This window comes from Rhinoderma darwinii, chromosome 1 (assembly GCF_050947455.1).
Source record: "Rhinoderma darwinii isolate aRhiDar2 chromosome 1, aRhiDar2.hap1, whole genome shotgun sequence".
Lineage (NCBI taxonomy): Eukaryota > Metazoa > Chordata > Amphibia > Anura > Rhinodermatidae > Rhinoderma > Rhinoderma darwinii.
The window spans coordinates 102,560,603-102,588,201 of NC_134687.1; the positions used below are offsets into that span (position 1 = coordinate 102,560,603).

The 27,599-nt window shown below is 42.3% G+C and overlaps 1 protein-coding gene across 2 annotated transcripts in view; it reads right to left on the bottom strand.

Moving 5' to 3' along the window:
• GALNT7 (polypeptide N-acetylgalactosaminyltransferase 7) overlaps positions 1-27,599 on the bottom strand; it is a 153,010-nt gene that overhangs the window by 86,242 nt on the left and 39,169 nt on the right. For both annotated transcript variants that reach the window (XM_075860250.1, XM_075860251.1), the window contains exon 2: positions 4,446-4,903. In XM_075860250.1, coding sequence (XP_075716365.1) covers positions 4,446-4,903 — 458 coding nt within the window. The remainder of the gene's footprint in view (positions 1-4,445; positions 4,904-27,599) is intronic.

The window sequence follows — 27,599 nt, forward strand, 5'->3', positions numbered from 1 at the left end:
TCCCCGCATGCTACTTCGCTGATAAAGTCATTAGTGTTCAACGTGAACATCTCTTTTGAAGTGACTTTTGTGTTTGAGAATCTAACAAATAAAGACTACGTGTAGTACTCCTAAAAGTACAGTGGTAAGTGAAGGTGAGGCGAGAGGGTGCTCAGGGCAAAGTACTTGCATAACAGACACAGCAGGTCAGGCCTGAAGAAGTAGGAGCTTATTTGCTGTAATATATAATGAAAGAAGCCTGTGTTTTTGTTTAACAATCTATTCTACATTGTCTACAGGCAACAGTTTTGATTTGTAACTCTTTCAGTCTGTTATTACAGTGCAGCTGGTTCCCCGCAAAAGAGATGTTACAGTTTCTATTGTAAAATCATAAATCGTGCAGCCTTTGATCTGACTGTTTTTGACAGTGGCTGCATGATAATTCTAGAGCAAAAATATTTCCTAATGCAAAGAATGTTTATTCAATGTGAAATACTACCAGCATATATTTCTGTGCAAGGTCCAGAAAATATGTGCATTTACATATGCCACTCGTCATGCCAGCCACATGCAGAGGTACTACGATCTTGAAAGCTAGGGTTCTGCAATGAGATGGCCACTCATTTTGGAACGGAGAAGTGGATCACTTCTGTGCCATCTTTCTTCCCACAATGCAAGCGGTTTTGAAGTGTTTTTAATGTTTTCTTTCCATGTATCAATTCTTCTCCCTCCCCTATTTTAAATAGACACATAATTGCATTAAAAAACCCAACCACATCATGAGCGATCTAACACACTCTGCAATAAGTGGTCCCGAGATTAGCTCTCACAGACCACTTTCTAAAGCTGGCCATAAGTTATATTATATATACACACACATATATATATATATCTATATATATATATATATATATATACACACACACACACACACACACACACACACACTAGTCCTTCTCAATGAATTAGAATATCGTCAAAAAGTTAATTTATTTCAGTAATTCAATTCAAAAAGTGAAACTCCTATATTATATAGATCGAAGAAACTTCAATACGGTTTCGATACCGTGCATCCTCAAACGGTTCGCTACCGTTATTTCATGTATTTCGATACTAAGCTATGCAGCCCCACAGCTTAGCATTTTAACACATGAATGTATGAGAGCGGGGCTGCGTTTGTGTAATACAGCCATAGCCCCGCTCCTGAGTCCTGACAAGTGGGTGTCGCCAGGATGATGTGATGCGACCAGCGCTGCACTAATGAGCGCCGGCACTGAAGACAGAACATGGGCACACCGCAAAACACCCCCACGTTCTGTCTTCAGTGCCTGCGCCGCCGCTCATTAGTGCAGCGCCGGCCGCATCACCTCATGCTGACCGCACGCGCACTTGTTGTCAGGAGCGGGGCAATGGCTGTATTAGACCGCCACAGCCCCGCTCTATAACGGCGGAGATCAGAGAAACCTCTCATATCCGCCGCTATTCCCCTAAATGCTGCGATCAAAGCGGACCGCAGCATTCAGTGGTAAATGAGAAGGGGGAATGTCCCTTTGGATCGCGTCACAGGGAATTCCTGTGACACGATCAAGGGCCATACCATATATGGGCAGACAGCCCAGCGTCCATTGAAGGACCCCAGGGCTGTCTGACCATATTTCCTGTTAGGGCATACTTGGGTATGTCCTAACAACTTGCTGTGTACTAGCTGTACACAGGCTAATGTACTGGCATATAGATATATGCCAGTTCATTAAAGTTTAAAAGTAAAAAAAATAAAGTATTGTTAAATAAAAACACACACACACACACACACACACACACACACACACACACACACACACACACTACAATAAAAATAAATCTCGATACATAAAATATACACATTCGGTATCGCCGCGACTGTAACACATTTAAAGCGTCATTCATGTTTACGCTGTTATAAAATACAAAACTGCTTTCTTTCACTTATTAATGTGAGGCGCGAGGTATTATGAATTTTGAGCCTCACATTAATATTAATCCCATCATGTACCTCACACATCAACCCAATGTTGTCCATTATGTGAGGCACGTGGAGGTTCAAAATTCATCACACCACGCGCCTCACATAAGAAAACGGGAACTTTTTTTTAAAATTATTATTATTGGCAAAAGTATAGTTTTGGTATCGAGTATCGCAATACTACACAAAGTATCGGTATCGAAGTCCAAATTCTGGTATCGTGACAACCCTATATGCTTGGATACAGCACTCCGAACAGCCAGCTTCTTTAGCAATGTCCTTTTGTAGCTTACCCTCCTTGTGGAGGATGTCAATGACTGTCTTCTGGACAACTGTCAACGCTGCAGTCTTCCCCATGATTGTGCAGCCTACTGAACCAGACTGTTGGACCATTAAAAGGCTTAGGAAACCTTCGGGTGTTTTGTGTTGATTAGCTGATTAGAGTGTGACACGATCAGTCTACAATCTTCAACTTTTACCCAATATTCTAATTTTCTGAGGGACTAAATTTTGGGTTTTCATTAACTGTTAGCCATAATCTTCAACATTAAAAGAAAAAAAATGCTGGAAATAGAACACTCGGTGTGTAATGAATCTATGTAATATAGGAGATTCACTTTTTTAAATTGAATCACTGAAATAAATTAACTTTTCGATCACATTCTAATTCATTGAGAAGGACTAGTATATATATTATATATGATAGCTTAAAGAGAACAGGTAGGCCATTTTTACGTAAACATACTACAATGTAAGAGCTGTTAAAGGCTATCTAAACCTTTGAAAGGCATTTTTTTAAAATAAAAACGTCAGTCAGTGTTATTGGTGGAACTTTATAAATAGCTTTTATTAAAAATAATATTTACTTTTTGAGATACAGCTGCTGTGTATTCTCTATAGAGAGCAGCTGTATCGTTCACTAAATCCTGTTCCCGTAAGGTCTGCGGGACTAACGTGTTCAGTGTTAGTCAGAGACACGCAGGATCAACCTATAATCTATCAAATCCAAGTTTATAACTTAGATGTGATCGATTACAAGTGTCCGAGACAAGCAGGACTCGCTGACACTGAACCCGTAAGTCCCGCGGACGTTACAAGAACAGGATTTAGCGAACGATACAGCTGCTCTCTATAGAGAATACACAGCAGCTGTATCTCAAAAAGTAAAAGTTATTTTTAATAAAAACTATTTATAAAGTTGCACGAATAACACTGACTGACCTTTTTATTAACAATGCAGATCTTTTGTACTGTTTACATGAAATGTATTATATGTGACACGAACATAAATAAAATATAACCTCTTTTAGAAGAGATAAATATTTCTTGCAAAAGTCAACAAGTAATAAAAATAATTCATAGTTTAAACACGACTTGGGCTTAGTTCACACAGAGTTTTTTGGCGCTGTATTTGACGACGAAACCGCAGCAAAAAAAAGAGACAACCAAAAAAAAAAAGTGGGGGGAACAAAAAAAAGCGACAAGCTCTTTCTTCAGGCGTGTCCGCTTGTGACTCCCATTAACATTAAATGCAGGCAGAGAAAGCGTTTTTTCACAGCATTTTTTTTGCCTGCGACACTCAATGGCCGAGGCCCAAAAATACAGTGAAAAATGCCGCAAAAAGAGTGAAGGCTGGTCAAATCCTTTTCTGCCTGCAAAAACACTCTGTGTGAACATACCCTTACAGTGTTAAAGGTTTTATTGTTTGTTTGTTTTTTTACCAGAAGTGATAGCATATCACTAAGATATGGCATTACTATATGATCAGTGGGGATCAAACTTCTGGGACACCCTCCAATCCCGAGACCAATGGGAGAGTATTATGGGACCCGTCCACCCACTGTGCAGGGAACTGCCACACAGCTCCATTCAAGTTAATGCAGAGCAATTAGGCTGGGTTCACACGACCTATTTTCAGACGTAAACGAGGCGTATTATGCCTCATTTTACGTCTGAAAATAGGGCTACAATACGTCGGCAAACATCTGCCCATTCATTTGAATGGGTTTGCCGACGTACTGTGCCGACGACCTGTCATTTACGCGTCGTCGTTTGACAGCTGTCAAACGACGACGCGTAAAAATACAGCCTCGTCAAAAGAAGTGCAGGACAATTCTTTCAGACGTAATTTGAGCCGTTCTTTATTGAACTCAATGAAGCGCAGCTCAAAATTTACGGCTGTCAGAGAAGCCTCGCAAAATGCGAGGAGGAGCAATTACGTCTGAAACGTGGCAGCTGTTTTCTCCTGAAAACAATCTGTCTTTTCAGACGTAAAAGCCTGCTACCGTGTGCACATACCCTTACATTTACTTCAATGAGGCACAAATGCAATAACCGACACAGGCAATAACCGACAATAGTGGCGCTGCTTTGGAAAAAAAAAAAAAAGAGAGAAGCCCCATTTTTTAAACCCCTTTAACTTGTAACATAACTTTGGAGGTAAAAACACAATGAAAATGCTTACTCTTCTTGACGCAAGTCGTTGACTGTTCGGTCTAATGAGATCATGTCACTGGCAACCATGTTAAATCCAAATTCCTTAATGCTGGCCTGAACGGATTCTTTGTAGTCTGAACCCAAGATAAATGGCTTTCCTCCTTCTCCGGGTCCACCTACCACACCCTGGGGTTCTGGTTCTTTAGGTTCAAAATTTCCTAGAACTCCCTGACGAAGCATTGGAGATGGATACACATGCTTCTGGGGCTTAAAAGTAAGAAACTGTCGCTGCATAACGTTCTGTTGAATATTAACCTTCCCATCCAGGCGGTCTTGTTCATTTTGGATCTTGTTCTTCCTCCGGATAGACTCTAGGTCTACTTCCACACCCTCAACACGGGGCCATGGCACAACGGGCTGAAATTCATTTTTAGGGGCTAGGTTATTTTCTAATTTTCCAGGCTGAGGGAGGTTTGCATTTTCTTCCTGTAGAGAAACATAAGCGTATAAAAATCACCTTCGTGTAGATACAATTCATAACAGCGTCCTTGAAAAAACATTTATGCACTTGGCAATCATTTTCAGCTTTCAAACCTATATGGCATATCATATAATGAGAATTGTAGTCATGTAATAAGTGCGGGTACCTGCAAGTATGTGTTTATGGCGTGAGATTTTTAAAAAAATGCGTCATGCAGTTTTTATGAGGCGTTCAAGAAAATAAAAAAGGTCAAAGGTTTTTAAATAGAAGAGCAGACGTGGAGCCACTTTAAAGACTATACTTGGAAATTGCACAACTAACAGTATCTCTAGATAGAGATTATATATATATATATATATACACACACCGTATTTTTCGGACTATAAGACACACCCAGGTTTTAGACAACAGAAAATTAATTATTTTATATTTGACTACTTTTACAAAGAAAAGACTATTTGTTAAAAAAAATAATTGTTCTGTTCAACCACATTCTAAGAGCCATAACTGTTATATTTTCATTGACTGAGTAGTGTGAGGGATTATGTTTTGCAGAACGAGCTTTAGTTTTTATTGGCATCATTTTTTGATCAAGGTGACCAAAAAAACAACGATTCTGGTGTTCTCCCATAGTAATGAATGGCAGTTACGGAAGCAGCTTAACATGCGAGCTACTCTGTTTCCATAACTACTATTCAGTTCTATGGGAGTTACGGAAACAGCGTAGCTAAGCGAGTTACGCTGTTTCAGTAACTGGACATGTAATCAAGGGGCCCCCGTTCGAGAGATATGTGCGGGTCCCAGAGGTGGGACCCGCATCTATCTGACATTTATGACATATCCTGTGGCTAGGTCATAAATGTCCTTCATTGAAAAACCCCTATAAATGCCGCGGTCGCTATTGACAGCGGCATTTAACTAGTTAAACGGCCAGAGACCGCGCGATCGCTGTTCCTGGCCGTTAGAGCAGCGTGTCAGCTGTAAAACACAGCGGACACTTGCAGTGTATCGATTGGGTTCAGCGAGTAAGCCCGCTCCAAACATCACCCCCTGCTTCATGATGTACCGGCATGTCATGGGTCGGGAAGGGGGTTAAGTAAGGAAGGGTCCCTTGACTGCCGACTCTATGACGCAGGGACTTTTTCGCAAGATTTTTTTTTTTTTTAAACGGCGTCTTATAGTCTGAAAAATAAGATATATATATATGTGTGTGTTATTATTGGAGCTGCTCCTTTTAAAAGGAAAGGTGTCACCATTTTCTTTCTTTGTTATTTGATGTGTTTTAAGTTATGGGCCTATTTTTTTTTATTATTACTTTATTGTGTTCCCCAAGGTAACTTTTATTATTTGTGTGTTTTTACTTTTGTTGGGGCAGCCATTTTTATTAGCAGCTGCAAGACACATACACAGATGCTATTTGGTACACAGATGCTATACGGCACAACCAGGGCATAGGAAAGTAGGAGCAGGAGCTGACCCTAGCTCCTAGGCTGGTGCCGTTCTAGCTGTGAACTGCGCATGCTCTGTGGCGTGCAGTACACAGCGACCCTCGATTCAAGAGGGAAGGGGCACCATTTTATTGAAGAGCGACAGCCCCTGCAGTCATTGCATGAACTGCCGCTAATTCAAATGGATTGCCGGGCCCCGTCTGCTGTGAATGCAGGACCGCCCGGCAATTCATTTGAATTGCCGCCCCCCACCGCTGAGTAACAATTCAATGTGACCGGGTTTACTAACGATCACATTGAAAGTAGGTCAGTGACTTCTTTTCAATGTGACCGCTAGTAACCTCTTTATCACATTGAACTCTCCACACATGAACTCTCAACTCTGAACTTTCAACACATTGAACTCTCCATTCATAATAAATTGATGGCCGATTCTCAGGATAGGCCATCAATATCTGATCGGTGGTGATCCGACACCTGGACCCCCGCCGATCAGTTGTTTTGCAGGAACAGCGGTACTCGTACGCTGATGCTTCCCCTTCATTTCCTGCTCCTACTGTGAATCGCCATCATGCTTGTAGTGGCGGTTCACAGTATTACAGCCTTCTCCCATTCAAGTGAATGGGAGAGGGCTGTAATACCGTGAACTGAAGACACCTCTTACTGGCTTGTAGCCAAAAATAGGGAGGGGTGTTGAGTGTGGTCACTAGTATCGAGAGTGTAAAATAAATAGACATGCCAACTAACACACTCAGCATAAACTTTGGGAGACAATCATTGTGTAACTAACATATGGATGAAACGTTAGTGGTTACCTATAATAATGTTCTATGAGTTTTCTTTAGAACGCATTTAGATTTTCTCTCCACTTAAAAATAACGTGCTGCAATAATACCATTAATAGAAGTAATCACTAATGTAAATCTTATTATATCAGGTGTAAAAGAAAACATAAAACTAAAGCTTGTTAAGCTGTAATGATCAGATACCCAAAGTACAAGGTTCCTAGAAGCTCCTGTGTAGCAACAACACAGTAACGCATGTAAAGAAACCTATGGGGAATGAGGCATGGTTAAGAGTGGACACTGACCCTGAACAGCAGGCGTTTGAATGTCACGTCTTTGCACAGAATCGTGATACCAGGCTGGTAATAAGCTGTAAAACACACCCAACTGTGCAGTCATAGGAAATGTTTGAACAGCTCGAGTGTGTTAAGCACAAAGCAATTGATCTGAGCACCTTTAAGAGGAGACGAACAAAGTGCAATTATTAGCAGATAGTAGCAGTCTCTGAAGTATACTCTTTACTCGCCGAAAGTCAGTCATTAAAAAGTACTTGATTCTGCATTGGCCATGATTAATATTCGCTGAACCAGCCCTGACAAGAATATACATGAATCCCCTTTAATATTCCAAGCTGCATAGACTCCTGCTAGTTTTATATTTAATCTGCTTTTTAACAAATACAGTAAGGCTTCGTTCACATCTGCGTCAGGGCTCCGTTCAGACGTTTCGTCAGAGCGGAGCCCTGACTGACACAAACGGAAACCATAGGTTTCCCTTTCCATCACCATTGATTTCAATAGTGATGGATCCGGTGCCAATGGGTTACGTTCGTCTCCGTTGTGCAAGTGTTCTAGTCGTTTTGACTAAATCAATAGTGAAGTTGACTATGCTATTGATTCCGTCAAAACGACGGAACCCTTGCACAACGGAGACAAACGGAAACCATTGGAATTGGATCCGTCACCATTGAAATCAATGGTGATGGAACCGGAAAACCATGGTTTCCATTTGTGTCAGCCAGGGCTCCATTCTGACGGAAAGCTCAGACGGAACGTCAGAATTGAGCCCTGACGCAGATGTAAACAAAGCCTTAAGGCCTCATGCACACGACGGTAGCCATGTGCACGGCCGTGATTTCCAGGTCGGCCGGCCACGGAGTGACAGCCACGAGCCGCCCACAAATCGCGGGCTGTGCACATGGCCACGGCCATTATTTTCAATGAGCCCGGAGCCATGTGCGGACCGTGAAAACCACGGTCGTGTGCATGGCCCCATAGGAATGAATGGGGCCGCAATTCTCCCGTGAATTTTCGGGGGAATTGCGGCCGCAAAAGCACGTTTGTGTGCATGGGACTAGACCAGGTTCTTATGTAGCAAAATAATCCCCTGTGGAACGAGCTTGCAAAGCCACATCAAAATCATTGGTTCAGATTTTTCAGCCGATTTGGACAACATGCCTACCATCCGCTGCCAACTCATTCCGCAATACATGAATGGGGTTTTGTAAAACCCCATTTACATGAATTGTATTGTACTTTGTTATGGATTTTTGGTGCAGAGTGTGAACCCCTCCTTAGGAATAAAAAAAGATCTCTTTAACTGTAGCATATTTGCCATGTGTTTTAGGACCGGTTCACACAAAGCAAAGATAAGAAAGGTTTTTTTTAGGGCTTTGGAAATTAGCCTGTTTTTTCAATTCCAGTGTTTTTTTTAAAAAAAGGTAGCCATATGTTCGTTCATCTGAAAACTTTTCCTCCCGACTCCACTAAAAGGGTTTGTTCACACGCAGTGGTTTCAGGCGTATTTTGGGGGGTTTACGCCTCGAAAAACGCCTGAAAAAACGGAAGCTGAATACCTACAAACATCTGCCCATTGAAATCAATTGGAAAAACAGTATTTAGTTCATACGGGGCGTCTTTTTACGCCTCGGTTTTAAAAAAACGGAGTGTAAAAAGATGCTCCGTAAAAAGAAGTAGCATGTCACTTCTTGAGGCATTTTGGAGCGGATTTTCCATTGAACACTATGAAAAAAGTCTCAAAAAACGCCTCAAAAGAAGCTCCAAATTAAAAGAAGCTTCATTTTCAGCTTCAAAAATGACTGAAAATCAGAGGCTGTTTTCTCTGAAAACCGCTCCGTATTTTCAGACGTTTTTGAGTTTGTGTGTGCACATACCCTAAACATGCAACCTCGGCCAAGCATGCACGAGTGCTTTTTTCAAAGCTACATCTACCATTGGGGAAAGTAAGAAGTTCATCATACAGATTAGGCTTCGTTCACACCTGCGTTGTCGTGTTCCGTTGTTTTGCTCCGTCAGAGGAGCAGAACGAAGGAATAACAGAAGCAAGAGTTCCGTTGCACAATGGACATAGACGGCGGCCGACAGAACCCATTGACTTTATTGGGTCCCGTCGGTGTGTTCGTGATTTTACCGGAGTCAATAAAGCAGCATGGATCTGAAATGGAGGCCCCTAACGAATCCTCCCACGCAGATGTGAACGAGGTCTTAGATTGTCGGCGGATCCCGCTGAATGTGTCGGCCAGCTTATGAGCTCATGCACATGGACCTGTAGACACCCACTGTGCGGCCTTAATGTGCCTCCATGAGGCAATGTATCCTCCCGTAGAAGCAATGCTTCAAGGGTAGAATACTTCCATAATAGGAATGTGTAAGAGCATGCCACAATTGTCGTGTGTACGGCTGTTTAGATAAATTAAGTCAACATATTACTAGATTAACCTAGATTAACCATTTAATCGTGTGAATCCCCATGCACTAACCGTAGTTTTCATCCGTAATTTCATCCGGAATTGATTTCTATAGGACACGAACACCCTTCCGTATATTTACGGATGTGTGTCCGGGCCATAGAAACGATCCACAAAATATAGAACATGTCCTATGGGCGCTTCCGCATTTGCGGACTGCTATGTATGTGCATCTGTATTTGAGGACCGTAAAAAATCCTTAGGATTGTGTGCATGGGAGCCTAACAAATTTTCTGATTTTGATATTTTAATATTCAGTATGATTAGACGTATTTTTCTTTTTATTTACAGCACCAACTTTTTTTTTTTTAGCATTTCTTTATATTTCTCCAAAAGGATCTTTTCTCTTTTGAAGGGAAAAGAGGAAAGGAGGTCAAAATGAAATAGTAAAAATCTCTAAAATTGTGCTTAGCACAACGTCAAGGTTTCATACTCTACCTTCTTTTACAAGTTTTTTTTAAATCCAGCAGAGCAAATAACTTTAAAACGGCATTTGAGAACTAAAAAGTACAGAATGATTTTTCACAGCATAAAAATAACTGGCCAAACTTTTCAAATGCAAAGCAATTTGCAGTTTGAGCTTTAAGAAATCTGTCCAGAACAATTTTATGAGTGTCTGCGTACACAAAAAGCTTCTATATATTTTTCCACCTGCATTGTTCCATTTATAGGTATAACTGAAAACATTTTATTGCAGACAATAATCAAGACCCACTGCAGCGAACAGGAGGGGTGGGGGTGCAGGTTTAGTATAGGCCGCCATCCGGCATCTCCGCAGTGTAAGGAAGACATCCTTAATTAAACTTAGGGGAAATTAAATCCTACAATGAAAATCCAGAATAATAAATATTTCAAGAAAAGTCAGAACAGGACGCAATGTTAACACATGTTGGTAATTTTTAATTTAAATAACTTATTAATTATGAACATTAATATTAATCATGTGAGATTGCAGCGTCCTTTCACGAAGCTAATTATAGCTGAAAAGTGAACAAGGGGTATTCCAATGATCGCACTTTTTGACATGTCCATCTGATAATATCTAGGAGATAGCACCCCAGCAATGTGCTGAATGTACAGCAGATGTGGTAGCACGTGTGTGGCCATCTCTCCCTTGACATCAAAGGGAATTACAAAAACGTACATTTGAGATCACTCATTTAAAAGACCACACGCATAGCTTTATGTAAGGCGATAGAGAATGCCACAATTCTGTGTAAAATTAGGGGCAGACAGATGTATGTATACAATATGGTTGTCTATGTACGTATTACAGCTGTGGCATATCTCCCCCTGATGAAAAGGAGTACCGGCATTAGTTTGTTTAGGGCATAGGTGGAAGTCCCAGATCCTGGACCTCCACTGATGTTACTTTCTGAAATATCTAAATGGACAGAAATGACTTAACTGGAAAACACCTTAGGCCACTTTCACATGGCAGTATTTTGCATCAGTATTTGTAAGCGAAAACCAGGAAGGGGTCAAAAACATGGATGAGGTTCCTTTCTGTGAAGGTTCCATAGTTTTGGATGACAAATACTAATGAAAAATACTACGATTTATAAATGGCCTTCGGGTAGGATGGGCTTCTTATGTAGAAAAATTAGACGTGGATTTGCAATGTGCGGCACAAATCTGGGGCTACCTAACAAACCACCTCAAGAATTGAACAACAGGGCGGTTTCCTATTTAAAGAGGCTCTGTCACCAGATTTTGCAACCCCTATCTGCTATTGCAGCAGATAGGCGCTGCAATGTAGATTACAGTAACGTTTTTATTTTTAAAAAACGAGCATTTTTGGCCAAGTTATGACCATTTTTGTAGTTATGCAAATGAGGCTTGCAAAAGTCCAAGTGGGTGTGTTTAAAAGTAAAAGTCCAAGTGGGCGTGTATTATGTGCGTACATCGGGGCGTTTTTAATACTTTTACTAGCTGGGCGCTCTGAAGAGAAGTATCATCCACTTCTCTTCAGAACGCCCAGCTTCTGACAGTGCAGATCTGTGACGTCACTCACAGGTCCTGCATCGTGTCGGCCACATCGGCACCAGAGGCTACAGTTGATTCTGCAGCAGCATCAGCGTTTGCAGGTAAGATCGACTTACCTGCAAACGCTGATGCTGCTGCAGAATCAACTGTAGCCTCTGGTGCCGATGTGGCCGACACGATGCAGGACCTGTGAGTGACGTCACAGATCTGCACTGTCAGAAGCTGGGCGTTCTGAAGAGAAGTGGCTGATACTTCTCTTCAGAGCGCCCAGCTAGTAAAAGTATTAAAAACGCCCCGATGTACGCACATAATACACGCCCACTTGGACTTTTACTTTTAAACACACCCACTTGGACTGTTGCAAGCCTCATTTGCATAACTACAAAAATGGTCATAACTTGGCCAAAAATGCTTGTTTTTTAAAAATAAAAATGTTACTGTAATCTACATTGCAGCGCCTATCTGCTGCAATAGCAGATAGGGGTTGCAAAATCTGGTGACAGAGCCTCTTTAAATCAACGGGACTCTGTTTGTGAGCAGTTTTCAAGGGGCTCTTGAAAAAAAAAAAAAACTATGGTCTAAACATGGCCTTAATGATAATGCACAATCCAGAAATGTAAAGAAACTGTTTTGGGTGTCCATTGTGTAAAACATTAAATTGGTAGCGGTTGTACAATATATTTGCATTTACTGTGCATTGAAATTAACCTGTTTTTTTTTTGGGAAGCAACCATTTTAGGCTAAGAGGCTACCTGTAGTCTTATGCCATGGAATTAGTGACAAGAATTCAAGAAAAATGTCTGCCCCGTGATCACTGTACTAAATCAGCCCCAGTGTCAAAGTGCGTTATTACGGACCCTATAAGTAGGGTCTTGATAATTGCTAGATCAGTATCGTTGCAATCATGGATGTCCCCAAATAAACCTTTAGTTTTTGCCTGGAGAGAAAGAATCTCCCATTCAATAAGGTTCGAAAAAAACAATATATAACAATAGAAAGCAAAATTCCAGCTAATCTGGTCAAAATGGACAGAAAGGCATAACTTGATGGATTAAATCTTTTAAATGACCGAACAGGGGGACCCTCTTAAACATAAATCCGTCTATGCAAAAAAATAAAAATATATGTATATATATTTTATTTTTCCTCATCCTCTCTCCTCGGGGGTGAGGGAGGCTGTCATGCAGTGGGGGTGGTCTCTGGGGGTAGAAGGTAATGGGCAATTTTGTATGTATAATTTTCTATTTTAGTTAATAATAAAAAGATTATAAAAAATACAAATAATAAAAAAAAAAAAAACAAACACCACCACCACAGGCATCCATCGAGAAGCTCCGGAAACATTTTACTTACATAGGCGTGAATGATATTAATTACTTTATTATAGGTATAACTCTTACAATCTTTGCCGTTTAGCTTTAATGCCACAAGGAGATTCTAGCGGGATAATAATCTTATAGCAAATCTTTAGGTTCTTCCAATGTCATGCCAAGAATTTGTATCACTATCAGAACACCTAAGCCATGCTATTTTACCTTATGACAGTCAAAGTAACTCCTGACAAGACTTTATGGCTTCAGTAACAGAAATAAATCAAACAAGCCAATACTGGGATCAAATCTGTAAAGCACCAGGTTTTGAGGGAATAGAAAAACGTCAGAGCACATCTTTATCTGTAAATGCAGCAGATCTCCAGAAAGCCTGACTCTGCGGAAGACCTTGATGTCGCTGTGCAGATTTCAAAGAGGCAGCTTGCCGTCATTCTGCAGAAAATCGCCAGTGTGGGTGAGAGGGTACTTGGCTAAATCTGCACCCACATACTACAGTCACCTGCGGCAGTCAGCTCCTTGCAAGTGAACACTAATGAGTTAATCACTAACATCCTGGGAATGCATCAAATCTTGACGTCTAAAAAAGAACTGCTAGATAAAGTAGTAAAGTAGTAGAGTGACTACTAAAAAGGCAGCCATATTGTGACGTATCTGCAGCAAACAAACAGAATAAGTGGGCGGGTTATGCTGGTTTGATTCAGTATCCTGTTGGCTCATTTCATAACCCTGAAACAATATTATTATACTTTGAATTAAAATAATGTAGAACATTTAAAAGGATTGTTTAAATGACGATTTATTATAACTTAAAGAGGTTGTCCGAAAGTTCAAAAAAGTAAACTGGCTGCAGGAAATGTTATAAAATAAAAAACAAACATTACGCACTTGTTAAATCCCCTGGCGCTCCAGCGCCGATGCTCCAGTGGTCTCAGACGGTTATTTTCCTGGAGCGATAATATGCCGAAAATCCACACGGTGACTGCAGTCCATCACTGGACTCAGTGGTTATGCTAGTATATGTATGGCATGAGGCGGTCACGTGCTAATAAATTATGTTATCGTCCAGGAAAATAAACAAGGACTGGCAATGAACATCAGTGAGCAATGTTTATTTTATAAAATTTTCTGCAGCTAGGTTTAATTTCTTGAACCCCTTGAAGGCCTTGTTCACATCGTTTTTTTCCCCTATATTCAACATGTATGCAAGTAAAGCTCTTGATGTACACGCTAACCGTGTGCATAGGGCTCAATTAGCCAAAGGGAGGCCAAAAGAGCGTCCCTTGGAGTGTCCTATTGGTGACATTTGCCACTGTATGGCATATGTCACAAGCATCCGTTAAACATATACGTCATGAGCTTTTCATGACGTATACGTTAAATGGGTTATTTGGATTATTAAAATTGATGGCCTATCCTTGATGGCCTATTCAATATTACACTGTTTGGGGTCCGGCTGTCAGCACCCCCGCCGATTAGCTGTTTGAATGGGACAGTGGTGCAGTACCTTACATGGCAGCTACAAATGTAATGGCACATGCAAGTACAAACGGAGAGGGGAACCATGTAAACAATGAAGAGGCTACGGTGCTCATAAAGGGATAGGCCATCAGTTTTAATAACCCGGATAAAGGCTCTGTTCACATCTGCGTTGGGGTCCCGTTCTGACCTCCCGTCAGAGCTTTCCGTCAGAACGGGACCCTGAACAGACACAAACTGACACGAACAGAAACCAGAGGTTTCCGTTTCCATCATCATTGATTTCAATGTAGACAGATCCGGTACCCATGGTTTTGGTTGGTCTCTGTTGTGCACCGGATCCGTCGTTTTGCCGGAAGCCATAGCTGTTCTGATGGAAAGCTCCGACGGAACGTCAGAACGGGACACCAACACAGATGTGAACGAAGCCTAACCTCTTTAAAAATATTCATAATAGCCTATAGGTGATGGATGCCTCGGATTGGACATCTAACAGTGGCATCCGTCACCCATAGACTATTATAGTATAGAAGTGCTCTGGTGATCGGTTTCTGATCGGCTTTTCTCGGAAAGCAGATCTAAATAGAAAGCTTCAGAGCCGAAATATACCAGAATTTTTTGGTGGCTTAAAAGGGCTGTCTCAATAATGTCCATGTGCCTACCAAATGCATCGTTATTTAGCGAGGAGACATTTATCTGTTTCATCTAAGGCGGGATTCACACGACCGGGTCGCGCCCGAGCCAGAGTGCCGGCCGGTAAAATCGGCCATTCTGCCCGGCCGGTTTGCATAAAGTTTTGCATCCGTGCCGGGCCGGGCAGATCTGGACAGTGACATCAGCGGCAACTCCTGAAGGGGAATCCCCATGTGTTCGGGGATTCCGCTTCAGGAGTTTCCCCTGATGTCACTGCCCAGATATGGACAGAGACATCAAGCGCTCTGTCCAGGAGCGGAATCCCCGAAAACACGGGGATTCCGCTCCTTCAAGGAGCTAAAGTGGGGCTAGCACATAGAGCGGGGAGATACCTCCCTGCTCTGCTATAGTGGCGTCGCTGCAGTAGTAGCAGCCGCAGCAGCAGCTGCTAGCGGCCCCATGGAAGGTGTCGCCGGGCCAGGGCGCTTTTAAAACAAGCAGGGGAAGGAAGCCAGCGCAGCGCTCCCTTCCACCTGCTGTACACCCCGGCCCTGCCACACAGTGTACAGCGATGCCATTCGTCAGAGTGGCATCAACTCCTCCTCACATGCACTTTGCGCTGTGAGGAGGAGATAGAGCGCAAGCGCCGGAAAACCCAGCCATCACTCGGGACACATCCCGGTGATGGCCGTGTATTACCCGGCCCCATAGACTTCTATGGGAGCCGGGCGGCCGGGTACCCGGCGGAAAATAGAGCATGTCCTATTTTTTGACGGCCGGTTTTACCGGGCGTCAAAAAAATCGGTCGTGTGAATAGCCCCATTAGCGGTCTATTATTCCTAATGCAGCCGGGTGCCGGCCGATTTATGAACGGCCGGCACCCGGCCGGGAAACCCTGTCGTGGGAATGAGGCCTTATGCCTATTTCATAACAAATTGTTTGCGCATGCTATTTATATATCTTTGGTGATAAAAATAAATATTTATGTACAGTCTCTCAACAGATTTCAGGGTTGCTCGTTGTCAAACATGATCTTCCAGCGCACAAAATATGGACGATCAAGGAAAGACAACTTTCTAAATTAATTGTTGAGGCCTGGTGTATGGCAACCTTGAAAGGAGTTGTCCAGGCTGGGGGCTGTTTTTCATATGATCAGTGGGGGTCATACACCGAGACCCCACACCAATCAACTGCTCCAGCTGCTTCTGGGGGAATCAGAAGCTGTGCAATGGTTGTGTCGGCAGCAGATGGCTCCCGTCAAAGTATAGCGGCCGTGATGCACTTCTATAGATAGGTCATCAGTATGAAAAACAGCCCCAGAAAGGACAACCTCTTTAAGGCCGGCCATATTCATTAGATAGCTATCAGACGAACAGTCAGTTCACAGCTGAACTTGCATGTTTATTACATTTGACAAAGGGGAATAAACTGCTGACAGAAAATTCAGTGCCCAGACCCCCAGCAATCAAAACTTCAGATATGTTACTATGACAACCCAGAAGTTTGTTGAACGTTTAGTTACCCTTTAACACATCAGTCAGCTGATCCCGCCCAACTGAGAGGCTTGGCTTAACTTCAATCTAATATCTACGGCCAGATTAGGGATGCACGATGCATCGAAACTTCTATACTGTTTCGATACTCTGCATCCCCAAACGGTTCGATACCGTTATTTCATGTATTTCGATACTTAGTTGTGCGGCCGCACAGCTCAGTATTGTAACACATGAATGTATGAGAGCGGTGCTGCGGCTGTGTGATATAGTCATTGTCCCGCTCCTAAATCCTGATAACAAGTGGGTCAGGATGATGCAATGCGGCCGGCGCTGCACGAATGATTGCCGGCACTGAAGACAGAACATGGCGGGCGCACTGCAAAACACCCTCACGTTCTCTGTCTTCAGTGCCTAAACCACCGCTTATTAGTGCAGCGCCGGCCGTATCTCCTCATGCTGACCGCGCGCACACTTCCTGTCAGGAGCGGGGCAATTACTGTATTACACAGCCGCAGCCCCGCTCTATAACGGTGGAGATCAGAGAAACCTTTCATCTCCGCCGTTATTCCCGTGAATGCTGCGATCACAGCGGACTGCAGCATTCAGGGGAAAATGAGAAGGGGGATGCCCCTTGGATTGCGTCACAGGGAATTCCTGTGACGCGATTGAGGGACATACCATATATGGGCAGACAGCCCAGGGTCCATTGAAGGACCCCAGGGCTGTCCTACCATATTTCCTGTTCTTAGGGCATACTTAGGTATGTCCTAACATCTGCCTGTATATTATCAGTACACAGGTTAATGTACTGGTATATAGATATATGCCAGTACATAAAATTTTAAAAGATAAAGTAAAAAAGTAATGTTAAATAAAAAAAAAATACACATACAACTTTTTTTACAATAAACATTCAAATAAGTGTCAATACATAAAATATACACATATTTAGTATTGGCGTGGCCGTAATAACCTGCACAACAATTTTTTTTTGTATAATTTATGATGTGTGCGCTGTAAAAAAATAAAATAAAAACTGCTTTCTATCACTTATTGTGGAGCACAATGTACCTCACACATTAACCCATTATGACTGAAAAACATGATGGGGTTAACTACTATTAATGTGAGGCACGTGGAGGTTAAATTCATCATCACACCACGCGCCTCACATCAGAAAATTGGTATCGAAATCGCAATACTAAACCAAGTATCGGTATAGAAGTCCAAATTCTGGTATCGTGACATCCCTAGGCCAGATTAGGCCTTGTTTACATCTGCGTTCTTGAATTGTTTTGCTCTAGCAGAACAAAATTAATGGTTCCAGATAAATTGCATGATGAACACCAAACGTGCGCGATGAACCCCATTGACTTATAATGGCTACCATTATGTCCCATCGTGGTTGCATGCTGCGCTACTTCTCTGGCAAATAGGTAATCTGCAACGGAGATGGGAGTGTAGCCTTAACTGTAAACAACAGGACTGGGCAGTAAGGGTCCGATGTGACTGATCCATGTTTCCACCAACAGAAGATATCAGAAGTTTGCCCAGAAGTCAACACCCAAAAAAATAAGCATGGTCTACCAATGAAAAACTAATGTTATTTAGCAGATGTCTAAAGGTGGCCGCACACAAACATCCGTTGGCCAAACAGAAGTGAATTGCAACATGCCCGATCCTTCATTCCCAGACATCTGTCATCAGTGAAGCATCCGAATGGCCCAATACACATTAGTCGGCTGATCCAGACCAAATCAATATTTTGGGATGAGTTTTGTCTAATGTGTATGGGCACCTTTATTCCTAATGAGTAAAATGCATTCTCACAAATATTGGCCGCAACAGGTCTGTCTATTTGTACTTTTTAATGTTCTAGTATCAACTTTATCAATACGAAGTAGCAGGAGTTAGGCCACACACTGAAGTGTTCTTCTAAAACTCATCGCATTTTCCAAAATTCTTAAAATAAAATTACTTTTGATGTAAAATTAGGTTTGATTACAACATATATAGACAATCAGGTTATGCAAGAGTGGCGGGCACTGCATGCCTTTAACAAACTACACCTAGACTGCTTATAGGAGCATTATACCTGGCCTGCTGGTTGATTGACTGTTCCACTAATACCCAACATATTACTAGTCATACTCCTTATTGCAGTGAATCTGGTTCTTAATGTGAGCAAAATGGACATTGATGTTCACTGAAAAATAAATTATATTGGAAACAAATCAGATTTTAATGGGTTGTACTCACTCCTTACATATGTATACAGTCACACATTTTCTGTATATAGCATTAATCCAATTTTATCGAAATAGAAGTAATACTAAAATGAACTGGAAAAGAACTGCTTGATGACAAGATGCAATATCCCTCCTTAACAGCCTTATCAATCTGCATATTTTAACATCTTTTGATTCATGGCCAAATGTGCTCAACAGAATCAGTGATACCGCTCCAAGAAAATACACTTACTCAGGAATAATTACACTGCGGTTCATATTTTATGCATCTTAGCTCAAACCACAGTCTCCAAATACAAGAAATTCTAAGTCCGCCTATGTAGAGTTTGATGTTAGATGGAGAATTTCGGTCAGAATTTTAAGGTGTTCCATATAAGTAATAATTGATTTTTGAGCCTGGAGCTACTACTTTGATAGTCCGGAAACCAAATTCCTTGGCGATCACCTTGATGTCAGTTCAGAAGACACTGACAACTAAAGCAGCTGTCCATTGCGAGAAGCCTACAGAAAAAAATTACAGATCTTCGCTTCCTGGACCGCTATCAGTACGACAGGAGTAAGATATTGGGCACAACTGCAGTTAAACGGAAATATTATTTTTTTTTTTGCGTGGAGGTGGGCATTACATTAAAATGTGCAACTGCTGTCTTGTAATTTGGGCCCCTTTTGGTGAGCAGATGTACTTTGAGAAGGTCATTAGTCTACAGGTTAAAATAGCAGCTGTATTAAAAGAAATGTCTCACACCCGGAATTTCTTGAAAAAAAAAAAGCCACCCCAGCAACCAACCGATCTCTCAAGATCAGCTGATTGCTGGGGGACATTTCATCCAACCATACATTTCCCCTACAGCAGTCACATGTAGAAAGTTGCAAAGATTTCTATAACAAAAAATTATTAACCTTTGACATAAGACTGGACAGCCATTTAAGGCCTCATGCACGCAGCAAGTGTGGGAGCACAGTCCGTAAAAAGCAAGAGATAGTACATGTCCTATCTTTTGCGGAGGCTTTCTACGGGCCGGACACCTTCCCGCAAATATACGGGTAGGTGTCCGTGGTCAATAGAGGTGAATTGGTCCGTAATTAGCCCAATGCACAAGACCGTAAAAATGGTCCGTAATTGCAGCCGCAATTACGGACACATTCACTTCTATTGTCCACGGACACCTTCCCGTTTATTTACGGGATGGTGTCCGGGCCGTAGAAGTGTACAGCAAAAGATAGGACATGTCCCATCTTTTGCTTTTTACGGTCCGTGCTCCCATACTTCGTATGGGAGCACGGGTCGAAAATGCGGGAGGCTGTCCGCGGCCTGCCGTGCCCGCAATCGGGCACGACCGTGTGCATGGGCCCTATGGATGTGGTTTGATAACTCAATTTAAAAGCTTGTAGCTATTATGGAATGTCTTCATAGCAACCAGTCTGTCTGTTTAGTCCAAAGCTGGATTGACCCACTGCTGGCAGAACAAATGGGAAAAAGCAGCAGTCACCTTTCCCGATTTAGGACGAGAGAGAGAGAAGAGAGAAGAGAGAAGAGAGAAGAGAGAGGAGAGAGGAGAGAGGAGAGAGGAGAGAGATCTATGAAGGGGTCAGAGCTGCAGTCTGACAGTAGAAATATAGATGAGTCAAGGTCTGAAATTTGGATTACGGACTCAACAGCCCTGGTGACCACGAGTGTTGTAATAGCAGCCACATTGTTTTAGAATATGATACATTTTATATATGTATATATATATATATATATATAAATAAATAAAATAAGCACAGTAATCTGCTCTGGACGAGGACACAGATGAAAACATGAAAGGGGGTAGCGTTCCAGGTTGTCAGGAAGACCGAGTTTCCCAAGTGGCCATGCTAGAAGGGGGGGGGAAGAGCAGCGCAGTGTCAGAGCCCAGCACTGACACAGCGTAGCGACACCATGTAAGCTGAGCAGATTGGCTGGGCACCGAGAATGGAGGGGGAAAATATAAGAGAAAAGGGAACTGATGCGCAGTGGAGTGGGCGACGTCATAAGAAGTACATGACACTACAGCATTGCAAAACTCGTCTGTGTTTCATCAGGAAAAACAAGACAATTTTTCATCCGTGTTTAATTAGTATTGTGTCAGAGTGCATTTGGTTCGTTGTTTTTTTACGTCTGTATGGGATCAGTGTTAATCAGTTTTTCACGACCGTTACAGCTTTCTTTGCAGCGTCTGTGAAATACGGACCGCACTCGGATAGCGCCGTCCCGTCTAAATTTTTTATGGACTCATTAACTTAAGTGGTCGAGTCTTGCGCAACACTTGGATCAAACTAGTGTATGCTGAGATTTTCTCTGCCCAGACTAACGGTCCGAGCGGAAAATCAGACATGTGAATTGGTGCATTGACTTTAATGTGTCCGTGTTCAGTCCGTGTGCAAACTGTTCTACACAGACAGCACACGGACGCGAACAACGCTTGTCCGAATAGGGCCTAAGGGAGAGGAGAGAACAAAAAAGAGAGGCGATAACCAATTTTCAATCACTGCTAGAACATAGTTATCACCGGTTTTTTTTTATAAATAGGGGCCGTAAATTGATAGAACATTACATATATTTATAGGATTGACATTTCAAAACTTTACTATAATCCTATGAAAATAAATATGCAACCAACTATGCATTTAATAAATTGAAATAATAATATATAATGTTTTATATTTTTATTTTGAAGCTGGAATTGGTAAATTTCTACCGAGTCCGAAACTGACCCCCGACTCCACCTCCACAGCCCTGGTGGTCACTACTCTCTGTTAATGTAATTAAAATGCATACGTCATGCATGTTCTAGCACGCAAAAAAAAATCGCTCTAGTCCTTAAATCATGATCTGGTTTCCTTTTAGTCATGGAGCTGATCTTACAGGCAGTTATATGTTACAAGTCGTCAAACCTCTCGCTCAAACCAATATTCTAGCACACAAAGTAAAATGTCTAGACTTTTTATGGCCTACAGGTCCGGTGTCCCAGTGGAGCTGCTGTCATTCACTTGCTTGGCTCATTTAGCTGTGATCAGGAGCCTTTTATCGTCAAACTGTTAAGCTAGAATATTTGCTCAAAGAAATGCGCAACTATTAAAATAAAATCCTCGACCTCAACCTTAAGTCATACTACTTGAATGGAAATAAACTTATAAAAAAGTGTCTAACATTTACTACACTTTGCAAAATACATTTAGTGGGTCAGATTTATCAATGGGTCACAGATGTAAAACTGGAGTAAGAGCGCCCTGAACACGGCCCCCATGAATATTACCATATTTACACTTTTTGAAGATGCACGATACTGATTTTTCTTATTTTTTTGCTCGAAAAGTGGTGTGGCTTGTTATTTGCAGTTGTGCAATATATTCTGAAGACAGCACTGTTTTGTACCATCAGATCTCATGTCTCTCTTAGGCTGGGTTCACACGAGCACATTAACGTCCATAATGGACGGACGTATTTCGGCCGGAAGCCCCGGACCGAACTCAGTGCAGGGAGCCGGGCTCCTAGCATCATAGTTATGTACGATGCTAGGAGTCCCTGCCTCTCTGCAGGACAACTGTCCCGTACTGTAATCATGTTTTCAGTACGGGACAGTAGTTCCACGGAGAGGCAGGGACTCCTAGCGTCGTACATAACTACGATGCTAGGAGCCCGGCTCCCTGCACGGAGTTCGGTCCGGGACTTCCGGCCGAAATACGTCCGTCCATTACGGACGTTAATGTGCTCGTGTGAACCCAGCCTTAGAATCACGTCACAGGTGATTTGAACAGAGCCTTATAAATATGTCTCAGTCACTTAAATGGTTTTTCCCAAAATTAAACACTTATCACCTATCCGCTCCATTTAAAATCCTCCTCACTGCAATTGTGCAGTGAGGAGGAACAGGAGCCAGAGATCGGTGGGAGTCCCAGCGTTCATATATTTATCACCTATACTGTGGATAGGTGATAACTATTAATTGTGGGAAATAAAACCTATGTTTTTACACACCACCAAACCTGATCCCTTTGAAAATTTTAATAAATCTGCTCCCAGTGCATATTGACATATATTATATGGAGGTCAAGATGTCATGGACTAGGTTAGACATCTGAAATGCTTTAATGCATATTTTTAATTACTACTGGAATTCAGACATGTTACACCGGTTTTCTATTAACAGATGCTGCAGGTCTTCCTGGAGTACTTTTAGGGTATGTTCACACGCAGTGAACAAAAACGTCTGAAAATACGGAGCGGTTTTCAGGCGAAAACAGCTCCTGATTTCCAGACTTTTTTTTAACAACTCGCGTTTTTTGTGGCCGTTTTTTAAGCTGTTTATCAATGGAGTCAATGCAAAACACCTTCAAAAACGTCCCAAGAAGTGTCCTGCACTTCTTTTAACAAGCCATCATTTTACACACCGTATTTTGACAGCGACGCATAAAATAAAGGCTCGGGGGAACAGAACATCGTAATTCCCATTGAAAGCAATGAGCAGATGTTTGTAGGCGTATTAGGGGCGTTTTTTCAGATGGAATTCGAGGCGTAAAACACCCGAATTACGTCTGAAACCACTGCGTGTGAACATACCCTCACAGTGACTGATCACAGTGCTTATTCTTTGTACAACATGCAAAGAATTACACAAATGGCTCATGAGTAGCATTGTTGCTTGCAGCAATATCAGCAAATTGTCAGATCTCCTCATCACACCCTGTAAAGCAATGTTTTTCCACACCTAGCTTTCTTGTGTACTTAAAGAGGCACTATAACCACATTATAAGTGCCGTATCTCCTACATAAGGAGATCGGCGCTATAATGTAGGTGACAGCAGTGCTTTTTATTTAAAAAAACCGATCTGTTTTCACCACTTTATTAGCGATTTTAGATAATGAGTTGGTTAATGCCCAAGTGGGCGTATTTTTACTTTAGACCAAGTGGGCGTTGTACAGGGGAGTGGATGACGCTGACCAATCAGCCTCATGCACTCCTCTCCATTCATTTACTCAGCGCATAGGGATCCTGCTAGATCCTTATGTGCTGTCTTATACTAACACATTAACAATACTGAAGTGTTTAGACAGTGAATAGACATTCCACGGGATGCCTATTCACAATCTCTGCACTTCGTTACTCTGTCTGTGGTAGTTACAGCAGAGGAAGAGTGATCTTGCGAGATCTCGCTGTAAATGACAGGTTACAACGAGATCACGCTTCCTCTGCTGTAACTACCATAGAAACAGTAACGAAGTGCAGAGATTGTGAATATACATCCCGTGAAATGTCTATTCACTGTCTAAACACTTCAGTATCGTTAATGTGTTAGTATAAGACAGCACATAAGGATCTAGCAGGATCCCTATGCGCTGAGTAAATGAATGGAGAGGAGTGCATGAGGCTGATTGGTCAGCGTCATCCACTCCCCTGTACAACGCCCACTTGGTCTAAAGTAAAAATACGCCCACTTGGGCATTAAGCAACTCATTTGCATAAATCCAAAATCGCTAATAAATTGGTAAAAATATATTGTTTTTTTAAATAAAAAGCATTACTGTCACCTACATTATAGCGCCGATCTCCTTATGTAGGAGATACGGCACTTATAATGTGGTGACAGAGCCTCTTTAAGCCTATGAACAACCCCAAAATCCTGAAAAGTATGATATGCTTTCTAGGAATATATAAACCATGGGTAGACAGATCAGTGTCGGATCCCCATAGGTCAGTTATAGACCACATCAGTTTTGTCACGTTTTTGCCGCGAATCGCGGCAAAAAACTCGACATCACTGAAGGCCCCTGGACTCAATTGTATCCACGTCTTTTGGATGCGGATACGATTGACATTGTTGGCAAGGCAAGGGAACCATTGGTTCCCTTCCAAGCCGTTCAGACTTATTTTTTTATGTAGGCGGCGCAATGATGTCAGCGCACCAGCGCCACTTGCATGGCTCCGTTGGATGCGGCCTGGTCAGAAGAGACCAGGCCTCCATAGTCGAAGAAGAGGACGGTGCTAGAACGGGGACAGGTAAGTGTGGCACTAACTACAGGGGATGGGTGGCACATTCTACAGGGGGGCTGTGTGTGCCATATCAACAGGGGGGCTGTGTGTGGCACTATCTACAGGGGGCACGGTGTATGTGGTGCTTTTCTTTACAGTGTTTGACAATTATATTCAGGGGCACAGTGTATAGTACTATTTTATTCAGGGGCGCAGTGTATGGTTATTATTATATTTAGGGGCAGTGTGTGTGGCACAATGAGAATTTTATCTTTGTTTATAGGTGTGGAAATGTTGTAAGAGAGGAGCCGAAGACATCGGAGTGGCAAATTCTGCAGAAAGGTGTCATGGCCGGGAGAAGCCGTCATGAAGTCTGGACCGGATGAAAAAAAAACAACAACAAACTACTAGAATCTTCGTGCAGCACAGGACTGAGAGACAAATGTGTGTTACTATTCCCCTTGTCAGGAGGATGTGTCCCTGCACAGTGTGATACGGTCAGCGAGTCAGTATCTAGGGACACAGCTCTTTGACAAGAGGAATCGTAACAGCCATTTGTTAATGCTTGCACAAAAAGGTAGTTACGGCGCAGCACAGCGGCAGTGGAGAAGGGGGGCTCAAGTTTGGGTAACAGCCCAGGGCCTATGGTCTACTTAATCTGCCGCTGAGACAGATTACTAATAAACTATCCAGAAGTCAGTTTAATTTTTAGTCAAGGCAAAATGACTTCTGTGGATATCAACAGGATACAACCCAAGAAGTTAGGACCCATTAGAATGTTTCTAAGCGTATTGACTATAAAGATACTGAGATTTATCCTGCCCTCATATAATCCATTGTGCAAGCACCAAAAAATGGTTAATCAAATCTTAGAAGTGAACATATCGCTAGAATATTCCATTGCTTGTTGATTAGTGGGATTTGACTGCCAGAAACCTCACAAATCCGTCAAAGCGCTTTCGTGAACAGCGGAGCTCCTGGTCACTCCCTTGAATTGATCTGTGCTGCCGCTTCCTGCAAAGCGGGTGGCCGGCAGCACTTTTGTGAAGAAAAACATCAAAGGGGCTTTTGCAGGGTTCCCATATGTTGGACTGCACCAATTATGTGATTGGAATACCTCTTTAAGGTGAATTTCTACCCTTGAGTCTCTGGAGTGACTGCTGCACCCCTGGAAAATTTGATGACTACATGGACCGCTCGCTCTTGGAAAAAAAAAATTTCAATAATAGGATTATAGAAGTTGCTTGGCCTTTCTTTTTGTGGGTCTTCTTAAAAGTTGCAAATCCTTAAAAACAATGCTTTTCATAGGCCTCTTACCCACTATGTGATTTGTAGATGCAGCACTGTACTGTTGATATAAGCACAACGGATAGCATGGAAAACATTGCAAAATTAATCATGGTTTGCCGGTAAGCAACAGCTACACATACATCCTCTCGTCTGAATGTAACATTATTTTCCTTTTTCACAGGAGTGCCTCCTTTGCAGAGAAAATCACTTTATTCAATATATGCAAATTAGCATTTTGGAGCAACGAGTGCATCACCGTTGCTCCAAAATGCTGTGTTCTTACCCCAGTCCATCCAACCCTTATTTCATTGATTGACAGGGGATAGGGAGTGTAATAGCCGAGTTCACGCCTGACCCCTAGTCTCCTGAGCGCACGCGTGGCTCTGCTTCATAATTGTCAGACTACACCCTCTTCTGGGTGTATTCTGACGTCATCGGCGCATACGAAGTACTACAGATTAGACCAATGAAACGTCAAGGGTGAACTACACATGTGCAGATTATGAAGCAAATCTCCGTGCGCCTTCAGACTACGGGGTGAAGCGTGAACACTGCTACACTGCCTAGCCCGTCAATCAATGAAAGAAAGGTGGGATGGACTGGGGAAAGAAGACGGCGACGCCCTCGAGGCGCCAAAATGCTAATTTGCATATATTGAGTAAAGTGATTTTCTCTGCAAAGGAGGCACTCATGTGAAAAGGGAAAATAACGTTACATTCAGATGAGCCAACACTATATTACTCTGTTGCTAGTTTTATAGGTACATTTCTGATGACAGACTCCCTTTAAATCCTACTTAATATGATAGAGAATGTAAATATACTTATTTTAGCAAATACATTTATTTTTTTTAAAAAGTGCACCGTCATCCATGTAGACGAAGATTCCTCTCCACCCAGACTCCTCTGTATTTTTGGCAGCCATGGTCTATGGTTCGGACCACCGCCACCGTTCTAACAGATTTTTACATTGAGGATGGCCGGAGAACTCGAGTGCACGCATGATGGAGAATGCGCAGCAGCTCCCTGTCTGGCCAAATCTATATTCAAATCTATAGGATGGCTCAGTAGCATTCGCAGTAGCCCGGGAGTCGTTCGATAGAGCTGCACAGGGCACATGGCTACCGAGCCCTTATGAAGGATTTCACTGTGCGAGGGGGATCGGGGAAACGATTGGGATAGTGGCAACCATGCTTACAATGCTGGTTGTCACGAGTAGGCAGTGGTTGTTTGCTACCGAAGAACACA